At 40.6% G+C, this 21,442-nt stretch overlaps 1 protein-coding gene across 1 annotated transcript; it reads left to right on the top strand.

The window, feature by feature from the left end:
* Window positions 1–2,693: 2,693 nt before the first annotated feature.
* On the top strand, window positions 2,694–17,245 carry tcea2 (transcription elongation factor A (SII), 2). Its single transcript, XM_079558130.1, has 10 exons — window positions 2,694–2,945; window positions 5,398–5,460; window positions 8,228–8,333; window positions 10,376–10,463; window positions 10,533–10,666; window positions 10,739–10,797; window positions 11,903–12,055; window positions 12,122–12,268; window positions 14,528–14,599; window positions 16,955–17,245. Exons 1-10 carry the CDS (start codon window positions 2,877–2,879, stop codon window positions 16,961–16,963), a joined length of 900 nt encoding a protein of 299 aa, XP_079414256.1. The 5' UTR covers window positions 2,694–2,876; the 3' UTR covers window positions 16,964–17,245.
* The last annotated feature ends 4,197 nt before the right edge of the window (window positions 17,246–21,442 follow it).

Genomic DNA, 21,442 nt, shown 5'->3' with positions numbered 1-21,442 from the left:
GTTTTTGTGGCTTTTTAAAAACTATTTGTCACAATTTACCTAAAATGAAGCCTAGGCGTTAATTCAACCTGGTAGACTTATTTAAGCATCACCTACCTCCAGCCAATGATCACTTCAGAGAGAGCCACACCTCCACCTCCACCTCCACCATCAGCGTAAGAGCTGCACCTCCGTAATAGCCAATCATCACCCTCGGTCCCACTTTTAAGCCCCAGCAATCATGGTTTGTTCGCTTCCCAGCTGTGCTGCAGCCCACCTCCGCCCCGTCTACACCTCTTCTGCCCACGGCTACTCCCTGCTGCATCCGTCAGGGGTCTCCTATACCACCACCATGTGTCCAGGCTCCAGGGAAGACATCCCCAACTCCAAGCTGTTCATCCATGCCGACTTTCATACATCGATACCGCCGGGATCTGATCACCAAAACTAATATACACGTCATTAAATCCTATCGCTGCTTTTGTCTGTTTGAGTCTATCCAGGTTGAAATATGCTGTTTTCAATCAACAATACATTAAATATGTATAATATTGTCTGGAAATCAATTTGCCTTAGCTTATTGTGACCCTCAGGAGGTCATGACCTCCACTCAGGGAACCCCTGGGTTATATATAAAAATATTCACAACAGGCTCATTTGCTCAGCTGGGAGAAGTTTCCCTCACAGTCAAAGTTTGGAGGATTATTGTTGTGTTCTCTCAGTCACCTCATTGGAATCAGCATAGTATGTGTTGTTTTATAGTTGGGATGCATAAAAACACATGAAACTTCAGTATTGACCTCTGCCCTCCAGCTGAGTTTATCTCAGGCCTAATAAGTGAACTAATTGAACCCAGTACATTGCAAAGCTGAAATGATGACGTTTACAAGACTGCACTGCACTCTTGTGGACCTTCAGTAGAAATGCATCTGGAGGAGCGGCGCTCGCCAACCTTTATAGGCAAGATCATGGGCCTTTCCGAAACCATTCCCTCCTCCCTTCCCCTACACCCTTCCACTCAGGCCTCAGTGAGGGCACCTCCAGAGGTTCACTCAACAGAGAAAATCGAGCTGTGACTTTCAGACGCACTCTCCCTCTCCCTCACAAACTGCACAGCCCACAATGTGGCAAAAATCACAAATTTGATCATACTTTTAAATAAATAAAAGGTTCTCTTATGAGTTAACAAAGCAATTCAGATTCAAATTTGTCATATTTACATTATATAATTTAGCTTCTTCAAACTCCCAATAAAATCATATTAAGTCTCACTGTCGCTTTCTTTTTCATTAATGAATGTCTATATGACTTAGGTGCTCCTAAATAAACACAGAACTGAAGTTGTTTGGTGTGTTGCTTGTGGGACTGCTCTCAGTGTAACACACATCTGTTAAGTGTGGGCTGCGTCTGAAACCATCAAATTGTAGCCTCTAAGCACTAACACTAGCAACTAACTCCTTAACCTTTCATGGGGTCGACTGTTCGATCTCTATGCAGTTAGTGAACTAGAGCTTCAGCAGCATTTGAACAATCCGTCCATCCTTAAACAGGGAAAGGGAAGTGACATCACCAACAGCTGTTTTTCTGAAAACAAAAGCATTTAATCCGTTTACTGAGTTTACTCTTTAACACTGACATGTGACTGAGCTGTGGGGACGACAACATGGATTTTGTCACTTTTATAAAGTTTGGCTTGTGCAGAATCTTATTTTTTTTATTACTTTTATTTTTATTATTAAATGTGCACCTGTCAATCAACAGTGGTTGCGCATGAGTCACTCGAGGGTGGGACCGAGGGGGGTGGGGGGATTGTCCCAGTGCCTTATGGGATGGCACATAGCTCCTAATCACCGGTTAGTTAGCACCAGAGGTCCCTATGCTAAAGTGACTATGATAGTTAGCATCGAGGCTCCTTTTCCTAACTCCTTCCTAACTGACAGTTAGACCAATTCGGAAGCATCTTGCCATGGCGGATGCTGACGCACATCCGGTTTGGCGTAAGTGCTCTTACCAATCTGCTCGTTTCGGACGCAAACATAACAAAACACTTTTTACATGCATAAACTAAGATTTGTGAAATACTGAAATATCTGTAAATGATCTTTATTGCAATATTAGATGACACAATGTCTACAATGTCCATATCGTGAGATGCTACACTATAAAACCACTGAGGCCTTCAATCTGACTAAGGTTTACATATTTGTTTCTGTAACAAGCTAAATTTTTGTGTTTTATTCATTTGCTTTCTGAATCCTACACTTAAATGAGCTAGATGCAAGTTTGCCATTTTATGGTCACTACTGTCACCTCAGTTCATACGTCAAACTGCACTTTCTATATTAAGCTCGTGCATGATGGCACTTCGGACCGAAGTAACAACTTTCATCATCATCATCATTTCTTTCAGTGCAGTACTCAAGTCAAATTTCCCCAAATACTTTTTTACACTTACTTGAGTTAATTATTTGGGCCACTTGGCTACTTTTTACTTCTGCTACTAGAGTAAATTTATTCTTAAAGTAACGCTACTCTTACTTCGTAAAATTAAAGTTCTTGCTTTTTAAAAGCATTTCCCCCCCCTTTTTCCCACGCGTGCATCATCAACAAAAATAACGAGTACAGAAAGTAGAACGTAGTAGCCGCCGACAGAAAATGACAATTGGGAGCGTCACATGACCTCCACTGAGTCAGAACCACAACTCCCATGAGGCCACAGCGCGCACCACAACAAACACGAGTGACTTTGAGAGGGGAGAAAGCTCCATCATTCATCAGAACCGAGGAAGGCACGCTGCTGTTAAAAAGAGTTTGACACGACAGGGCGCGCTTTTAGTTCACTTTCCCCTCATCCATGGAGCGAGCGCCCACGACACACGACTGCTACTACAACAACCATGGCTGAGAACCGAGAGGTGGAGCGCATCGCCAAAACGCTGGACAAAATGGTCCACAAGAAGAGCACGGTGAGTGTGAATGAGAGCGCATCCCACCGGGAAAGAGTGCACAAAGGGCGGTCAGGTGGTGGTGGTGGCTGAATGAGAATGAAGCTTCTGGAAAATGCCTGCACGAGTGGAGAAGCGTGAGGGTTGTTAAACGAGGGATTTTTTTAAATTTATTTTTTAAAGAAAAGCAAACTGCGTGTTAAGTTGGCGCCAATTACACGCCCACACCTTGAGGTAATTAAAGTATCGCTGTGTGGCTCGCGCGCGCTAATTAAATTTAGCGACGTAGTTAAAAAAAGATATAGGCCTACGTCTTTTTATTGTTCACAGCAAAATGTGTGAACAATCGCAATATTCGGCGTAATGTGCATTTAGTGCGTATTTCTCCGGTCTTTAAAATGGCCCAGTGTTTTGCCATGTGTGTTGTTGCGTTTCTTCAATAACCTCTTAACCCCCGCCTTAACCGAGTGTATTTTCTCCAGTTCGCAACTTTTTTGTTACTTTGTCGCCTCATTTATGTCACATTTTTGATGCGTTTTTGTTATGTTTTCATCTCTTTTATGTGTCTCCTTTTTGTCTCTTTTGTTGTGTTTTCATAGTTTTTTTTTTTTTGTCATGTTCTTGTATTTTCATTGCTTTTCTTGTCGTTCGTTTTCGTAGCTATTTTTACGCAAATTTCCCACGGTGCGTTTACTTGTTTATTTTAATATGGGTTTAGGAAGCGTCATAGAGAATACTGTCCTTGAATGCATCTTTCCTAACAGTCTCACACTCCTCTGTGTAGCTTTTAGCACTTGTCCGATAAAATTCTTGCCTCATTTCTAGTGGTGCACTTCTCAATGGTACTGTACCCGCTTCTCGGGTTAGGTTTTGCTATGTTTTGTTTGCTTTTTTTTTCACATACAGATTGTCCGGTTCTCTATTCGCCAATATTTCGATGAAAATAAATTTCCTAATGGGTGTTTTATTATTTGAGATGCGTAAGCTTGCCTAGATATCCTTGTCCTTGGCCAACAGAATGAGTGTCCTTATTCATTTCCGCTTCAAGCTGTTTTCATAATTCAGTCGAAAGATGTCTGATCAACTCCTGAAATACACATTTTTTCCCTAAGCTTCATGGGACAGTATCAAGGCCGTGGGAACCCAGGGTGCTGAGGGGGCTGCAGCACCCCCTGGTGGATAGTTTGGGAACTGCAGGCAATATCAATAAATAGGAAATATGCGCGGAAAAAGCGTTTTTGGGGTAAATTTGGTCCCTCAGCACCCCCTAAGTGAAATATCTTCCCACGGCTCTGGACAGTATTGGGGAAACTAATGAGCAAGTTACAGCCACTTCACTTTAATTGTCAAAATGTCTGATTATAATCAGTGCAAATGTCCTCAAATCACATGCAAACCGAGACTAAACAAACCGTTACCAAACCAAACTGATTGAATTCAGCAACAAACATGCCCATATTCGAGTCTTTTGTAATCTTTTCTCTTCGAAATCAATTCATTTTCTTTTCTAAAGTGTTACATAGTTTGTCACACGCTGTCTTTAAAGTGAGAGTCTGGAAGTCTAAATGTTATACAAATTTTATAAAATGTGCAAAATCGACCACCTGGTTCAGCATTTTGATGTTAAGCAAGTAGCAATATATTAATAATTTCTTGTAATGTCCCTCCTTCCCGGATCGCAGCAAATGATCCGAGTCTAGTATCCTCCTGCGTTGACCAATGAGACGAGCTTTTCCTGTGAACCAGCCTGTCCGGTCCAATCAGGAGGGAGGGGGAGGAGCTTGTTCACTTGCTTTTGAAAAAATCCTGTTCCTGGAGGGCTTTCTGTTTAAAGAGGGAAGGAATTTTATTGTTTACTTTCAGATTTCACCCCATCTCTTCTCACTTTGCAAACTTACAGACTATCACTTTAAAGGAATAGGCCACTGTTTTTACATACTGAGCTATGTTCTTACCTTAGCTAAGACCAGTTTATTTGTATCCGTCTGGTCTTCACACGTGGATTTTCTAAGTGGATAAAAAGGGGAACTATATTGTAAGGCGTAATAATACCAGGAGTAGATCGGCATCCATACTGTAAAGTGAAGATATTACTGTGCGGATTACACTTTATACACTTAATATACACGTAACCATATAGGGAAAATGTGAAGGAGCTTGGTCGCTTCTATCTTCACCTCGTTTGGAGCTATAGAGGAGAGGAGGAGAGGCTAAATGCTAACGCCAGAAAAGGCTTTCCTCACTTCTCCATCTCTTATAAAGCTTAGTCCTTTCATTGAGGAGTAAAAACACTAACCATAGCTTCACTTCAGCCACATGGGCCACCCGGTGCTTCAATAATCCGAAAGTGACTACTGGATAATTTGCTTACCTGTCTTCGATCAATATTGCATTTTCTAATCCACGAAGTCTAAGATATTGATGAAGATGTGCTTGGCATTATAACCACATATCTTTATATTTTTCTTAACAGGACGGAGCTCTGGAATTGCTGCAAGAACTGAAAAACACTAAGATGTCTTTGGAGACACTTCAGGTAAAGAATGTCATAAAAACATTGACAATAATAATCTTTACACTCCAATGCCTGCACAGTGTTGCTATGACGTAGGGGGCGACAGTGGCGCAGCTGGTAGAGCGGGTCGTCTCATGATCGGGGGTTCAAATCCCGCCTCTTGCCCTGGGCAAGACACTTCACCCACCTTGCCTCCAGTGTCTGCGTACGTTGGTGTATGAATGAGAGTGTGAATGGGTGAGTGGATCCTTGCTGTAAAGCGCTTCGAGTGCCTAATGTAGATGGAATAAGTTGAGCCCATTTACCATTTCAAGTAGTAATGCGGTTTCTTTTGCAAGTGCAAATTTACATGTCTGCTTTCTAAAGATCTCCTGCCTACGTAAGATGACACTTTTGGATAGTGTTGAGAAAAAGCTCTGTCAAAATGGAACAACAGTTAGATCTAGTGTTGAAAAATATCAATTTGGCGATATATCGCGATATTACGTCTTGCAATTCTCATATTGACAAAAAGCGTCTATCGATATTTAAGCATCTATTGTTGTGGGGGGAAATATTCATTGTAGCATCTCTCTTTGGTCCTGCACTTTTACTCCGGCCCGCTAGATGGCAGCGCACGCCACAGCCCGGTTGAGTAACAATAGAATAACATGAGAGTTAGAGAAACACAGGAAAAGTTTGACTCTGGAGGAGAAGGAGTTATGAGATGCTCTGGGGGACTTTTAAAACTCTAAATTTGACCTCAACGATAGTCACCAGCTTTTTGCATTATGTTGCTTTCACTCTGTACCGCTGTTGCTACAGCAGCTGTGGTGGCGGCAGACAGCAATAACATAAAGCAGCGCGATGTCGCGAAACCACAAGACGGAGTTTCTTTGCGAAAAGGTTCTTTTTTTATTGCTTATTATTTCTTCTAGGGTTGTGCCGATGGACGATATCATCGTCCATCGGCGATGGATGAGCAACATCACGATGTAGAGCCACCATCGTGATGCCACGCCCCCTCCTGTCAAAAACACGCACTGGTCTTCTGTGGGCTTTGTAAACCTACAAACTTTGCAGGGATTGCACTGTAAATTAAATCACTGATGTAACTAATATGCGCGCTAGCGTCAGTAGCCTGCCAGAAGCCACGCTGCGTTGGCCGTAATTATTAACGTAAAGACGCTGCGCTGCTCTATTTCTGACGCGCGGGGCTCTCTCTCTCTCTCTCTCTCTGCAGCTCAGAGTTTAACAGCGCGTGGTTTTGCTTAACTTTGCTGCGTATAGAAACTTAAACCGTTTTACAATGAGATGGCTCTCACATCGGAGCTAGATGAGCGCGCGGATTATTCTCACGAAGAACCGAGAGAGGAAAGAGAGAGGAGAGAGAAAGGCTTGGTGCAGGAGGTACGAAGTTACAGCACACGGACCGGGCGGCGCGTGGAGCGGCTTCAAAAACGTAAGCTACGACGCAAATTTCTAAATATTGTCCCGTTCACCCACTGTTTCTTAAACATTACGTTAAAATTGAGCAAATGCAAATAATAAGCTCCGATTTACATTTGTATTAGTGTGATAAGAGCCTTGGAGTTGACGCGCTGAATGAGTCGTTCTCCTCTCAGACTTTACGCACAAGTTTTAACACATTTCTTTTGCAAAAGTCATGTTCCGTGACTCTGTTCAAATCATGTTTAGTTTAGATCCATTTATCCTGCAATCTCACATTTTCCTAACATACATAGTAATATGCAGCTTCTCTATAGGCTATGTAAATGTCTTTAAAAATGCTTATAATGAGAAATGGACGATATCATCGTCCATCACGATGGTTCACAGTAAACATCGTCAACGGCCAATTAAGGGGACATCGCCCAACCCTAATTTCTTCAATAAACAAATTCCTATTTAATGAAATATTTGCTTTAATAATTGATTAAATTAGGTTCGAAACAATATAAACGATAGAAGACAAATGGCACAATAGACACTTTTCTACCGATGTGTATCGTCATATCGCCCAGCACTACCACACTCCATCAAATGAATTTGACGAGAACAACGGATATGTGTTAAGCCGGGCTACTGTGGGTCATGTGTTTCTTTCCAACTGTCTCTCCTTTAAATCAAATTTCTCCCCGAGGAGACAAACCATGAATGAATCCTGACTCCTGATAGAACTTTCATCCAGTGTTTGTTTTGGCAACATATTTTAATTTAGTTTTAGTCTTAGTCTTTTGACGAAAATGTAATTCAATTTTAGTCGAGATTTAGTCAAAAATATGTCTTCAATTTTAGTCTAGTTTTAGTCGACTAAAATTGCAAGTAAACTTAGCTGACTAAATTTAAGACAAATTTAGTCGACTTTGCATTTATAATATTCATTATAATCATATTTAGTCAAGGTCCTGCTTCATGGAGCTGCTCCCACATGAACAAAGCTCAGAGCTGTTCCTTTGACAGAGAATTTACATGATCTGAGGCTCTTTCAAACTGTCAATAGAAGTTTGGAAGATTTTAGTCTCTCTTTCATTTTTATTTAGTCTTATTTTAGTCGACTAAAATATCTGGACATTTTAGTCTCATGAAAAACTTTTAATTTAATTTTAGTCGTCAAAAATATCACTTTGACTAAAATTAAGACTATATATTTTAGTCGACAAAATTAACACTGCTTTCATCAATAAGTGATAAAAAAAATAGATACCGTTAAAAAAAATGGAAATATGATGAAAAATTAATCTGGTGTTCCACAAGGTTCAATATTTGCTCCCATATGTTTCTAAACCGTTTCTTTCTCCTGATGCAGTCTACCAGAGTGGGAATGTCCGTGAACGCTGTGAGGAAGCTGAGCTCAGATGAAGAGGTCCAGACTTTGGCCAAAGTCCTCATAAAGTCCTGGAAGAAACTGATTGGTAAGCGGCCTTTACAGTATTATTTTATTTTGGACCGGTAGTGATGGATACTGTTAAACGGTACCTAGTTGGTACCGACCAAAAGGCTCTCGTAGGGGCAGGTATGGAAAAACTAATTCTTTCGGTGCCAAGTTTCGGTACTTTTCTCTCCAGAGGACCCGCAGGGGGTCTAAAAAAAGTTATATAAACTAAACTCCAGCTGCACCGGAGAGGAAAATCATAGATTGTTTGTGGAAAAGCGAGCACTCACTCTGTATTAGACATTTTAGTTTTGGCAAATTATTAATCACAGAGTGCGAAGTTGGTTTCATTTTGACATCAAGAGGCATCAAGAGCAGCTGCTTAAACCACACTGCGTAACATTTTAGCCAATAAACAAAATTGAAACACAAGCATTGAACGACACTTTTTTAAATAGGTTATGTAAGTAAGGATTAAACATTGAGGAGCCGTGCATTAGACGGTTATAATGCACGACGCGGAGTCAAGAACACCACCATCTAATGCACGGCTCCTCATTGTTTAATCCGCTTATACCAGGGTCCCACAAACGTATCATTTATAATAAATGTTTTTTTCATTTACTTAACTCACTACATATGCCAGACCACCGGGACTATTTTATGTGGGTTATTAGCCGGTCACTGAAGGCTCGTCTCAGAGCGAGTCATTCTCCGCAGCTACGAGGATCTCAGTCAGGCTCAACGAAACAACATAAGCACAGAATCACAACACAACAGGACTAACCCGGCACTTTTCCGTGGAAGTAAACGCCGATATGCGGCACTCGTGGGCAGGAGTTATTTCACTTTCACGCTGTTTAACCTGAAGCTAGCTAGCTAGCTCAACGAGCTCAACTGTTTATGGAAACAGCTGCGGTGGAGTCGCTTACACCTGAGCCCCACGAACTGAAACTTTTATGTTTAACTTTACTAATCCAGCCAAATATGTTTAAATGCAGGATCATTTTATGTACGCCTGAAAATGATGAATAGTGCCTTAACCGTTTTCAATAGAAATGGAAAGCTCGTATTTTATTAACAGTTGGCTAACCTAGCTGTGTACTCTCCTCTACTTCACATTTATCATTATTGTTTTGGCCTAAAACGTTGAAATTAACCACAAAATCCATCTCATACGTTCCTGTCAGTCACTAATTACGCGTTTATCTGATTCAGCTGTGTCATGCGTTGCTATGGCGATGCCCACAGCGGAGTGATATCCCAGTGATTTAACTACCGGACTACGTGTGCGGTTATACCAAAATAATGGACGCTTGTTAGCACCCACCAGCCAATCAGAATCCAGTATTCACCCAGACCATGGTATAAATTGAATTAAAATAAAATGGGTATCGAAAAAAAACACCGTTAAGGCACTGGTATCAAAAATCAGGTATCATTAAAGGTATCGAGGCCAGTTTAGTTTGGGATAGGCATAAGCTCTGCCCTGATGTCCATCTGAACATCTCAATTAGGAAATGGTCCTGCACTATATAGCGGAGTATTTCGTTTCTACTTGGCAGTAAAATAAGTGAAGACCGAGTATCGTCAGATAAATAGTCAGATATATTAATCATGCATGTTTTACTTAAAGGATGGGGACCCAACCTTTTTAAATCTCATATTTGGCTGCTTTTAGCCGACACCTCCATGGAGACGAGCTGGAGACGTCAGGTCTAAAAAAAAAGCACTTTTTAAAAAAAACAGGATCATGATGATTGTTATTATCTATTTTGTTTTTAATCTGAACATGTCATTTTTTTCATTTTTTTTTAATGTACATTTACAAATATGCTCTCCATAGGCGAAGGGGGACAAGGGAGGAGTCGTTTTACAGCTTCAAATCTCTAGCTTCCGACAGACAAAACCACAAGTCAGTCACTTTCTGCTCCAAAATTATGTCTGAACATCGGTGAAGTTGTTGGTGGCAGGGCCTCGACCTCGAAAATTAAAGCAACCCTCCAGATGATCATGGCACCCTAGGTGGTCGCAAGTTTATGTGGGTTATGACAAAATGCATTTCCATTTTGTCCTCCTCAGATGGTACAGAGAAAAAGACTGAGGAGGTAAAGGCAGAGCCTCTGGTGAGATCTTCCTCCACCTCTAAAGATGCAGACCAAGAAAAGAGGTTTGAACTGATCAAAGGTTATTTAATTTGACTTCTATGGAAATCTCAATAGTTTCCCTGTATTTGCAGCAGTGATAGTAAACCGGAGGAGAATGCAGCCTCTCTCTCTGCACGGATGACCTCTTTCCCTCCAGCTCCAGTCACAGCTGACGGCGTCCGAAACAAGTGTCGAGAAATGCTGGTCGCCGCGCTGCAGACTGACGGTGAGACTGAAAGACGTCACTAGGAGTCATTCAGATGGCCTCTCAAGCTTTTTGTGTCCGTTTGTCTTGCAGGAGACTACAAATCCTATGAAGTTGATTGTGGTCACCTTGCAGCACAAATCGAAGATCATATCCTTTCACTGTTTTGAATTTGTTGAATATGTTTGAGATATACTTTATTGTTCAGGGAAGTGGTTCTCTCAAACCACTTCCCTGAAGGGGAAGTGACAAAATATATTTGTCCCTCCAGGTACCAGCAGGAATCAAGATCAGTCTGATCTGAATGATGTTTTTCATGCTGTTATGCAAGGCAGTGCAATAAAGACCTATCCTATCCTATCTAGAACTCAAGTAGGCATAAAAAGGGTATTAAATAGAGACAGTCTGGAACATGATAGAGAACTGGATGTAAACCATGTACAAGCTCACTTAAGCATAATTGAAATGATCTCCATTTAGATTAATAAAGTGTAAAATAGCAGATTACCAGTACTTTCAGCATATGACTAACAAACCCCCAGATTCCACATTCTCCAGGCTCGTCCCATTCCACTCCGCCCCGACCTCCGCAGCAAATATGTTTCTGTTTTAATTGTTAGACATTCCACATCGTCCTCTCCGTTCCAAGGGGCCTCCGTGGCCGGTTCAGTTCAGTTCCTACCAGACGGGGGAAGAGAATGGCAACAAATTTTGAATTTTCAAAGTAAATACCCTCCGCACTGACTTCATTTTGACGACACAAACTGATAAAGCTTCTATTGCTCTCATTCACTAAACAATTTTTCCGCTCCCCTCTCCCTCGCGCAGGAGGGAGAAAAAAAACTTGTGATGGTGAAAGAGAAATGGTCTAGCTTCAAAGTGATCTCCTCTACATCTCGCCTGGCCCTACGTAGTTGTTAGGAGTTTTATTTCACAAAGTTGTTGTCTGGAGCGGAGTGGAGCTGAGCGAACAGGTGGAAGATGTGGAATCTGGGCATAACCGATCCCTATGAGCCCGGTTTGTACGTTTTTAGATGAAAAAATATGCTCAATATTATTATCTTGATGGAAAAATGAGCTAGAGTCTAGATTGAACTGTAGCTACTTGGTCATGACGATGCTAGTAAATGTACAAATTAGACAATATTATTAAGTTTATCCACACTCGTTACCTAAAAAGTACTCGAATTTGAAAGCATTTTGGTGGCACATTGTGAAATAAAACCCAGAGGTTAGTCCTTAGCGCTGCTCTCACAGATCTTCCAGGAATTTAAGTCCACAGACATAAAGTACAAGACCCGCCTCCGCAGCCGCATCTCTAACCTCAAGGACCAGAAGAACCCCGAGCTGCGCAGGAACGTCCTGAGCGGAAGCATCGGGCCCGAGCGCATCGCCAGCATGACGGCCGAGGTCTGAGCGACCCAGTCTCTCGCAATATACACTCTACTTGTTTTTCGAGTTTTTCTTTGTGTGTAGGATATGGCCAGTGCGGAGCTGAAGCGGATCCGGGAGACGCTGACCAAAGAGTCCATCCGGGAGCACCAGCTGTCCAGAGTGGGAGGGACCGAGACGGACATGTTTGTGTGCAGCAAATGTAAGAGCAAGAACTGCACCTACAACCAGGTAAGCAGCATTGTAACTCCATGACCTGTATTGAACACGAAGGGCTCCTCCTAAAAAATGTTTACAAAAGTTATTTTAACTCTCATTTTAAGTCTCGCGTGCTGGCTTCATTCAATAAAACACGTTTTGCCCAGTACCACTGTGAAGCTCTCATAGAAGTCCATAGACGTCTGTGGGGAAAATCATGATCGAATGGTGTATTACATTACAAAAGGTTGAAGCCCGTTGAAGCCCGTACCTATGGACACAAAGTATTCCAGTCTTGTATTTTTATGGATTTTCAAGGTTTTTAATCATAGGGGATTTTCCAAGATCTTATCATTTGCCGGTTTTATTGGGCTTTCAACTCAAATCTGGCTCTATACATTATTGAGATTATGTCTGAAAATATGGCAAAGGTTTGGCCGAAGTGAATACGTTAAGAGTGAGACCGTGTGCGGGAGCTTTGGTCTTTCATTTTTTACATTGCTGAAAATGTAGGATTTCTTGCAATTTTTTTCCACATAAAATATCTTTGATGTGAAAACATTCAATGAAAGAAAAGACACAATACATTTTTTCCTCATAATTATTATTATTATACTTATAATTATACGTAATTATATTATATGGATCTAGCTTTGCAACAGTAACATTGATATTACAGTGCAGATTTAAATTAAGCGTCATGTTAGCCAATCACAGCAAAGTCCCAAACCGCAGCTATCTTTTATCATTTATCTTAACTAGACTTGATGACCACTTGATTTGTGGTCATCCTCAAGTTAACCTCGAGTTAACCTCTTAACCCCCACATTAGCCAAGCACATTTTCTCCAGTTCGGCTTTACCCAAATCTAAAATCTTCTCGACTAGAGAGTTTACAGCCTAGTTGCCAGTGTTATGCCTCATTTGAAAGCTTCATCTTTTTATTGCTTTTTTTGGTCACATTTTTATTGTCTTTTTTTTTGTTTTTTTTTGCTGCATTTTCATTCTCATTTTCGTCTCGTATTTGTCACTATTTCGTCACTTTTTTTTCAAGAAGCTTTTTGATTTGTGTAGAAAAGATAAATGTGACTTGTGTTTGTAAGTCTGTAGCAGCACCTCACTGGTCGTTAACTGTGATGTTAGTTAGTTTCAGTAAGAGTACCTGTATAATAGGGATGCCACGATAAAATTTGTTTTGAGAACAATATATTGCCTCAGAAAATATCACGATAAACGATAATATTGAGTATAATGCAAATACTGTAGGCAATATAAAGAAAACTGCAAGCAACTATTTTAATTGAAATGTATTGAACTTTTGGTACTCAATATAACCTTACACCAAACAAAGTGCAAACTAGACGGGTCAAATATTCTAGGACATTTTATCTGTCTGTGCTTCTCAACCTTTTTACAGAACTTATCACTCATCACTCTCACCAGGTTCTGTGTTTGAACTAGGCCTGTCACGATTTTATTTAAATAGTCAATAACACTAATATTGCTATTTCATCTAAATTATTCTATTTAAATATTTCCTTACAACTCACTTCTGAGTTAGATTAAACCTGGTTAGAATAAAATGTACATTAAATGTATGGATTCAGATTTATTACTACAGTAGCCATAGAGGGAAGCAGCTTGTTGACTCTTTGTCAAACCGCTGCAGCATTTCTCTGGCTTTTGAACAGTGCGGAACAGTAACATGTCGACCTGAGTACAGAGTAAACTATCGCGCTTGTATTTGGATAGAGGCTAAACAGTAGCTCTGATTAGCTCTGATGCACTGACTGGGCGGTGGTTTCGCTTCGTTCTCACGTTGGACAAACCTGCAGTTGCATTCATGTTGTTCTCTCCGTGATGACTTCTTTTGGCTGGAATTCCAAGTGTTTTCACACGAGCCCCTCTTGCTCCGCGATACAGCTCACAGAAAGTGTCGGTATCAGCGACGCTCCGTAGTAGCACGGCACTTTGTTGACACCCCGCCCCTCTCCAAAGCAGCGCAGATCTATAAGTGATTGGATACATGCAGGGAAACGGCTGATGTGCTCAATGCTGTCTTTACGCACAGGGAGAAGAGTTGGATGGATACTCCACTCACTCAGCGCTGTGATAGCGTTCATTCTTCTGTATTTATTTTAAGCACACGCAGCAAGTCAATATCGCTCAATAAGCGATTGAGCAATTGAGCTCAATGTTGCCAATAATCTACAGCAAAAACACTGCGAGCACCGTTCATGTGGTGAAATGAAAATGACAACTTGCTTTTACAGTACTTGTGTCTGTTTGACAGGTGCAAACGCGCAGCGCCGATGAACCCATGACCACATTCGTCGTGTGCAACAACTGTGGCTACAGATGGAAGGTACGACACACAGCATTGTGCACAGGTCGAGAGGGTGGAATGAAAATATCTATTGAATTTAAACCTGTTACACACCGAAAATCAAACAGGTGGGTAACACCAAAGTGACAAAATTCAGCAATACGTTTATGAGTGTGCAACATGTGTTGTACTGTTAACACATTAATATAGTGTGTTGTGTAACAGCATTTTTATGAATGAATCCTTTGCAGAAAATGTAGTAGTAACCATCATGAGCCACAAGAGGGCGGCAGGAGACTGGGCTTTACACCCAAGCATTGCCTTCAGTTCTTACATACATTTACCATTCACCCCAGGTTTATGTAATTTAATAGCTGATTTAGACCACTTTTTATGGATTTTATTTTATGCTTCTTTTATTCTGAACTTTTAGCCCATCCCCCACTGACACGTGATTCGCTGTCCTTTTCACCTCTCGAGCTCAGACCCGCCCCGTCCATACGCTGTTACTTCCTGCTGACTCTGGGTCAAGGTGAAGGGACTAATTTGAGTGTTTGTGTTAGCAGCAACAAGTCGACCACTGTACTCACTTGGCTTTCGAGTTTGGGAGTGAAAAGAGTTTAAAATATGGCCTGGATTTAAACTTCATTTTGCTCTTTTTTTTTTTTGATTTTAACAACGTTACCAGCCAGCATTGTCCTTAAGAAAAGTCAATAATAATAATAAAATAATAAATAGCAAAAAAATAATAAAACAGTTTTTTACTTATTGTTGTAAATTCCTGGCTCTATTGGACATGGGCACAGGATGTGACACATGCGAGGTGAGTGTGCCATAAATGTCACAGTGACTATTGAGCACTTGGAATTCTCTTGTGCATTAATTGAGCAAAACTAAAAGCAAAGGCTTTTAGTTTAGTTTTAGGGGAAAAAATCTGATGTCTGTTTTCACCGCTAATTGCACACTCCCTCAAAATTTGCGGCATCCAAGGCATTGTGTTAAAGTGAACATTTCAGACAGCCTAACCCACAAGTGTGCAATATTCATGCATCTAATCAACATGTTGATATGCCACACCTGTGAGGTGAGCTGGATTATCCTGCAAAAAGGGAAGTGCTCACAAACATATTTTTAGACAGATTTGACAGATTTTCAGACATTATTTTAGAGACATGGGTCTTTTGTAGTGATGCAGCGATTCACTTTAGTCACGTTTCGATACATATTTCAATATGAGGGTCACCATTTAGATTCAGTTCAGTACATTTAAAGTGCTGAACAAGCAATACAAATATGTTTGTAAATGGGGCGGCACGGTAGTACAGTGGTTAGCGCTCATGCTTCACAGCTAGAAGGTCCGTGTTAGATTCCCACCTGGACGGGGCCTTTCTGTGGAGTTTGCATGTTCTCCCCGTGTCTGCGTGGGTTTCCTCCAGGTACTCCAGTTTCCCTTACCACTAAAAATATGTACAGTAGGTTCCCCTCTGGGGACAGGACTCCCTGAAAAAGAGCTTCTTAATCTCACTGGGACTATCCTGGTGAAATAAAGCTCAAATACAATACAATAAAATGAAAAATGTTGTTTCCAACTTTTAGATTTGTATTGCTGACAAGCAAAGATAATGGAATTACACAATCTGCTGAACTGTGTCGAAATACATTCTAGAGCTAAATAGTGCTTAGCCCTTTACAGATGTGTAATTGTAAACATCTGAAAATATCATTAGCAGCACATATATCTACTTTCATAGGTTCATATTGAACACATTTGTGTATTGAATTGAAGAGGGCCTATGGAACGATTGAATATGATATAAAGAATTGTCTTTTGTTTGTATAGAAAATGTTTTTATGTTCATGAAAGGACAAAAACAAAAATGTTTATATTTTCGTACAGTGTATGATAAATACTTAGGTGATGAACCTGATACCATAGGCTCAGGTTTGTATAGTTACTAATTGTTACTTTGCTTAATAAGCTGTCATATGCACTTTCAAGTAGAACTGTGCCCCGAGGCCGCTGTGACTGCACAACGTAGTGACTGAGTGATACAAGAATGTACCTAACTGTAAAGCAACTTCGGAAGTTTCCAGGAAAGTGCTACATCAGAGACATGGACTGTGGTCAAAAGCATAAGAGCGATGTACTGTGGTCAAAAGCAGGATTCTGAGAACAGACTGCCTCAAAGAGTCTTAACCCTGACAGAGTGTCATTAAAGATGCTATGTATTTAGTGGCCACGGCCTAAGGGTTTGGGCTACTGCACACATGCCAGACACTGCAACGTCATGAGATCCACGCCTGTCCGCCACAGTAAGCGGAGTGTCTCTGCCAGCTCTTCACGAAGAAGTCATTTTTAAAAAGTCATGACATTTATCTTTGTGTGTTTTGCAGTTCTGTTGAAGATGCCCTACTGTTCCCAAACGTAATCTGGAAAGAAAGGAACAATCTTGATGAATTTATTTTCCCAATTTTTGTATAATTTCATATTGAATAACTTTATACATAAATTAATATATGTAATATATGAAGACATACTGTAATATGCCAGTTCTAATCTGTTTAATTTTGTAAGAAGCACTTGGTTTATTTTGGATGTAGCTGAAGCGTGAAGCCACATTAAAACTGTATTGAGGCCTTGTGAAAACTGTGCCTTTCTTTGACAGATTTTGACGACTAACATTGTGCCCTTACTTTTCTATTAAATTTGCTCTTGGATTAATCAGCCTGTGTTATTTATATGATTTATATGATTATTGATAATTGAGTGATGCCGTTACAATTCCCCCATGTCACGACCATCCCAAGTGTCTCCCATCCAAATGAACACGGAAATCAACTCGCGCACGGCCCCTCAAACAAAAGTGTTTAAACCATTCCCTTATAATGAATGCACTGGTGCAGAGATAATATTGGCTTGGTTAGAGCCAGAGGTTCGGACAGAGCTGTAAAGAGGAGGTGTGGAAGGCCTCGTGTTTGTTGTGGAAACGGAGCTGAACTGTTCAGTCTAACAGGACTGAGGACAAGAGGATCGTAGTTAATAGAATGTGAAGGGTCTGTGCGATGGGCGTGTAAGAAATTATCCCCAAACTCTTGAACAACCTGGCTCCTGTTATTTTGGCCAGTTGGATTCGCGTTACTGCAGATAGTCGACCAAATTTCTTATAGTATGTTCTCCATAATTTAAAGTTAAACTGGAAAACAAGGGGCCAAGATGAAGTATAGGACCTCATCATGATAAAAGACTACAGCTGCTGAAAAAGGTCACAATATGTTTTTGGATAGCTTTGATCACGGCACGTATTCGCTGTGGCATTGTTTCAATAAGCTTCTGTAATCTGCAGATCCAGTGTTGCATTCGATTTATACAAAGATCTTGGATTGGTGATGGCCACTGTACGTCCCAAAGATTCTCAAGGGGGTTACGACCTGGACTGTAGCGGATAATCCATTTCCGAAAATGTCTCATGAACCCTGAACCACACTTTACAATATAATCTCTTCTTGGGATATGCCCGTGCCATCAGTGAAAAAGAAATCCATAGATGGAATAACCTGGTCATTCAGTATGAACAGCCAATCCTATTCTTTGGGCACATAGTGTTGCTTAATTTAGATCTGACCAACTACAGTGACCACAGATCAGAACAGTCACTTAAATGTGACTTTGTTTTATTGGGTCAGGCAGTGTACTTAATAGAACCTAAATGTGAGAACAAGTGAACTGCAGCCAACTTCCTGAGTGTAAACAAGAATATAGGACGGTTCACACAACTTCAGGCTACTCCTTGACCAATAAGGACAACACCTTTACCTTTTGGCGAACATGTGAGAGCCTCCTGTTGGATAATTAGTGTATGTTCACAAAGAAAGATCAGCTGACTCCCTGAATACAGTCAATAACCAGGTTATTCCATCAATGAGTTTTATTTACACAATTGGAGGATGCATATTCCAAGATGGCTGTCACATCAGGCGCAAATTGTGACTACAGCGGAGTCTCCTCTGGTGCATCAGATTTTCAAAGGAAAGAAGGTCTGAACGTGTGAAAATGTCTCTCTCAACCACTCTTTAATAATCTGAACCCTGGCATCACCATCTTGGAATAACCTTGTGTCATTAGAATTATGGAATAACATTGTCATTACATTTGGCTGGTGAGCTTATCTCCTTTGGTGTTGACACACCTGTATACACTCCGACCATATCAAATAAACAGTCACTGCACTCTTGCATGTTCAAAGTCTCTGTTTATATATGTACAATTCAAATCACAGTTTTAACAAAATATAAAATAAATAACATTAACAATACTAAGATAAATGCATTCGGAGTCTTCAGTCTGGTTAAGACCTAGACACCGCTTCCATATTTATATTTTTAAACATCTTCTGTATACTTTAGTTCTGTTGTATGCCTCTGCAGGAAACTGCTAACATAGGTAACTACATTTTCCATCATTCCCACGAAGCACTGGTCCTTCCATTCACATGGATATATAACATTAAAGCAGACAGGAGAGGAATACAAGCTCGACAAGATCAGGGATCTATAAGGCTTCAGTGCGCCAGTACATTCAAACCGCTGGTGTGTCAACTGAAGTATTCTGCAAATGTAGTTTGTGTAAGCTCTTGGTTGTGTACAAGTTTTCCATTGTTTTCTGTTGTTGATCTGTAACTATAGCAAACGTGGCTTTCTAGATCAAGTGTGGAAACAGCATTTGCCGTACTGTTTCACTGAGAATATGGTGTCTGACATCTTGAATTGTTCTGAAGAGGCAAAATAGTGGCATAGCTAATAATGAGCAACATATCGCTGAAGGTGTAGGCCGTGCAGTCCAATAACCATGGGGTTTGTTAACAATGCTTCTAGTTCAATCAAGATTTACTATTACAAATGTTATTACGTATTACAATATGTAAAAGGGAATTCTGGCTCATGATTTGAAGTGCTAGATTACCAAACTGTACTTTGTAGTACACACGTTAGCTAATAGGTTCTGTGAGCTAGCTTATTTACTTGACATGAGGGCAGGTATTTGGATAAATAATCCAAATACCATGCCTGCCACAAAACAAATGATCATTTTATGTGGTTAAAAAAAATAAAATGCTGTAGACCTATACCGTTTGGATCTGTGCATTTTACAAACCAAAAACAATCCATTTGTGTATTTGCAGAAAATTTCACTCACTAGTCATCAAGTTCACCTCCTGTCTGCTCATTTTAAAATATAAATTTCTATATGTACTATATATATATATATATATATATATATATATCACTTTATATATTTTTTGCACCTGGGATTTCCTCCCACTCCCCTTGCTGAATTGACCAACCACATTCCAGCCCGGTGGACGCCGCAGCCAACTGAAAGCCGGCGTCCGCGTGGGAGGGCGGTGGCGAACCAGTGGTGAGGTCAGTGGTGAGAGGTCACAGAGGCAGAGGTCAGCAGCAGCAGTGCCTGTGAGTGGACGTGTGCGTGTACTACATTTGTGTTGCTGTACTCAACTAGGCAACTTTACTAAACTAATACTGTTACTAGATATGTTTGTGTAAGTCCTTAGTCGCGCCGCATGGGGGTTTCCCATTGTAGACATACGTTCTTAAGCTAGTATCTGTACTGGGTTTGTAATATTTGCCTCTGGTCTCAAAAGGCTACGTAAGCACTAATTGTATTTCAGCAGTATGCCAAATATATAGCATGGCAGCCCGGATTATGACAATAGACTGCAGGATTGCCTGGTATCACTGGCCAAACTGAACCAGAAGTACCTGAAAACTCGCCCAAAACACCCATATCTGTGAAAGATAATAGCTCCACCTGCTCCATGGTCCCCACACAAACTTACCCCCTTGCCTGAAAAACAAAGATGCAAGTAGTATACGCTTCTGACCAGTACTACTACTTTTATTGCTGCGATCTGATGGTCAGCTTCACAATAACATTTATTTCAGTAGATTATAGTACAAGACCTGCTCTTGACTCCATCTATTGACACAATGTGAAATTACACATGGGATTGTCACTTTCACAACAGCATGAACCCAGCCACTGTATTTATTATTTATGCTATATTTTACTCTTTTAAAATGAGGCAGTAAGAAGGATTTCATGCGACCGGACTTTCTTGATATGAATTTTGACATTAACACTGAGAACTACTCGCTTGAGGCATGGCGAATCAAATCTGAAATTGGCAGCTTTTTAAATTGATAATAAAGTTGCTTAAGAGTACTGCAACACAAACTTTAAGTCTTTAAGCTCCAGTGTTTGTTGCAATGTGTTTGGTGCGTTCAATGGAAATCAGTACAATTTCTCACAAGAGTCCTTTTTGATTCTGGCAAAAAAAAAAAAGAAAAACAGGAAATTGAGAGAGTTGGATAAACAAACAAACAAGATTATTGTCTCATATAATATTTTTCTGTTAAAAAATAGACGTCCTTTTTGTAAATCAGTAGTCGGAAGGAAATCGCATCCATCCAATAGTCTGTGTGGTTCTTTTGGGGGGGGGACAAAGGAAAAATAAACCGACATCTTGTACGTTTCGCTTTTTTGGGGAGTAAAGGGAAATGGATGAGCACCCTTTGTATTTTCCAGTCACGGAAACAAGAAAGAAAAAGAAGCACGAAACGGTATGACACAGTGTCCATAGATATTATGTCCCACAAATGAGCATTCATAAGATAAGGCGAGAAAGTGGGCGGAGCCTGTCCACCACTGACCGACTCTTTTAAAGGTGATTGGAGGTTGGGATTTCACGTAGAATCCATGGCACAGATGTGTTTTCTCCCATTGAAATGTGAGGACTCCCAAAAAAATATAAGTTAGAAGGAACTACAAGTAGCTTCCTTTTGAGGCAGTGAGAGTATACTGTG

Source organism: Gobius niger (genome assembly GCF_951799975.1).
Source record: "Gobius niger genome assembly, chromosome: 6".
In the NCBI taxonomy this organism is placed as follows: Eukaryota; Metazoa; Chordata; class Actinopteri; order Gobiiformes; family Gobiidae; genus Gobius; species Gobius niger.
The sequence above is the reverse complement of the archived record's forward strand: the minus strand, read 5'-3'. Positions and strand labels throughout refer to the sequence as shown.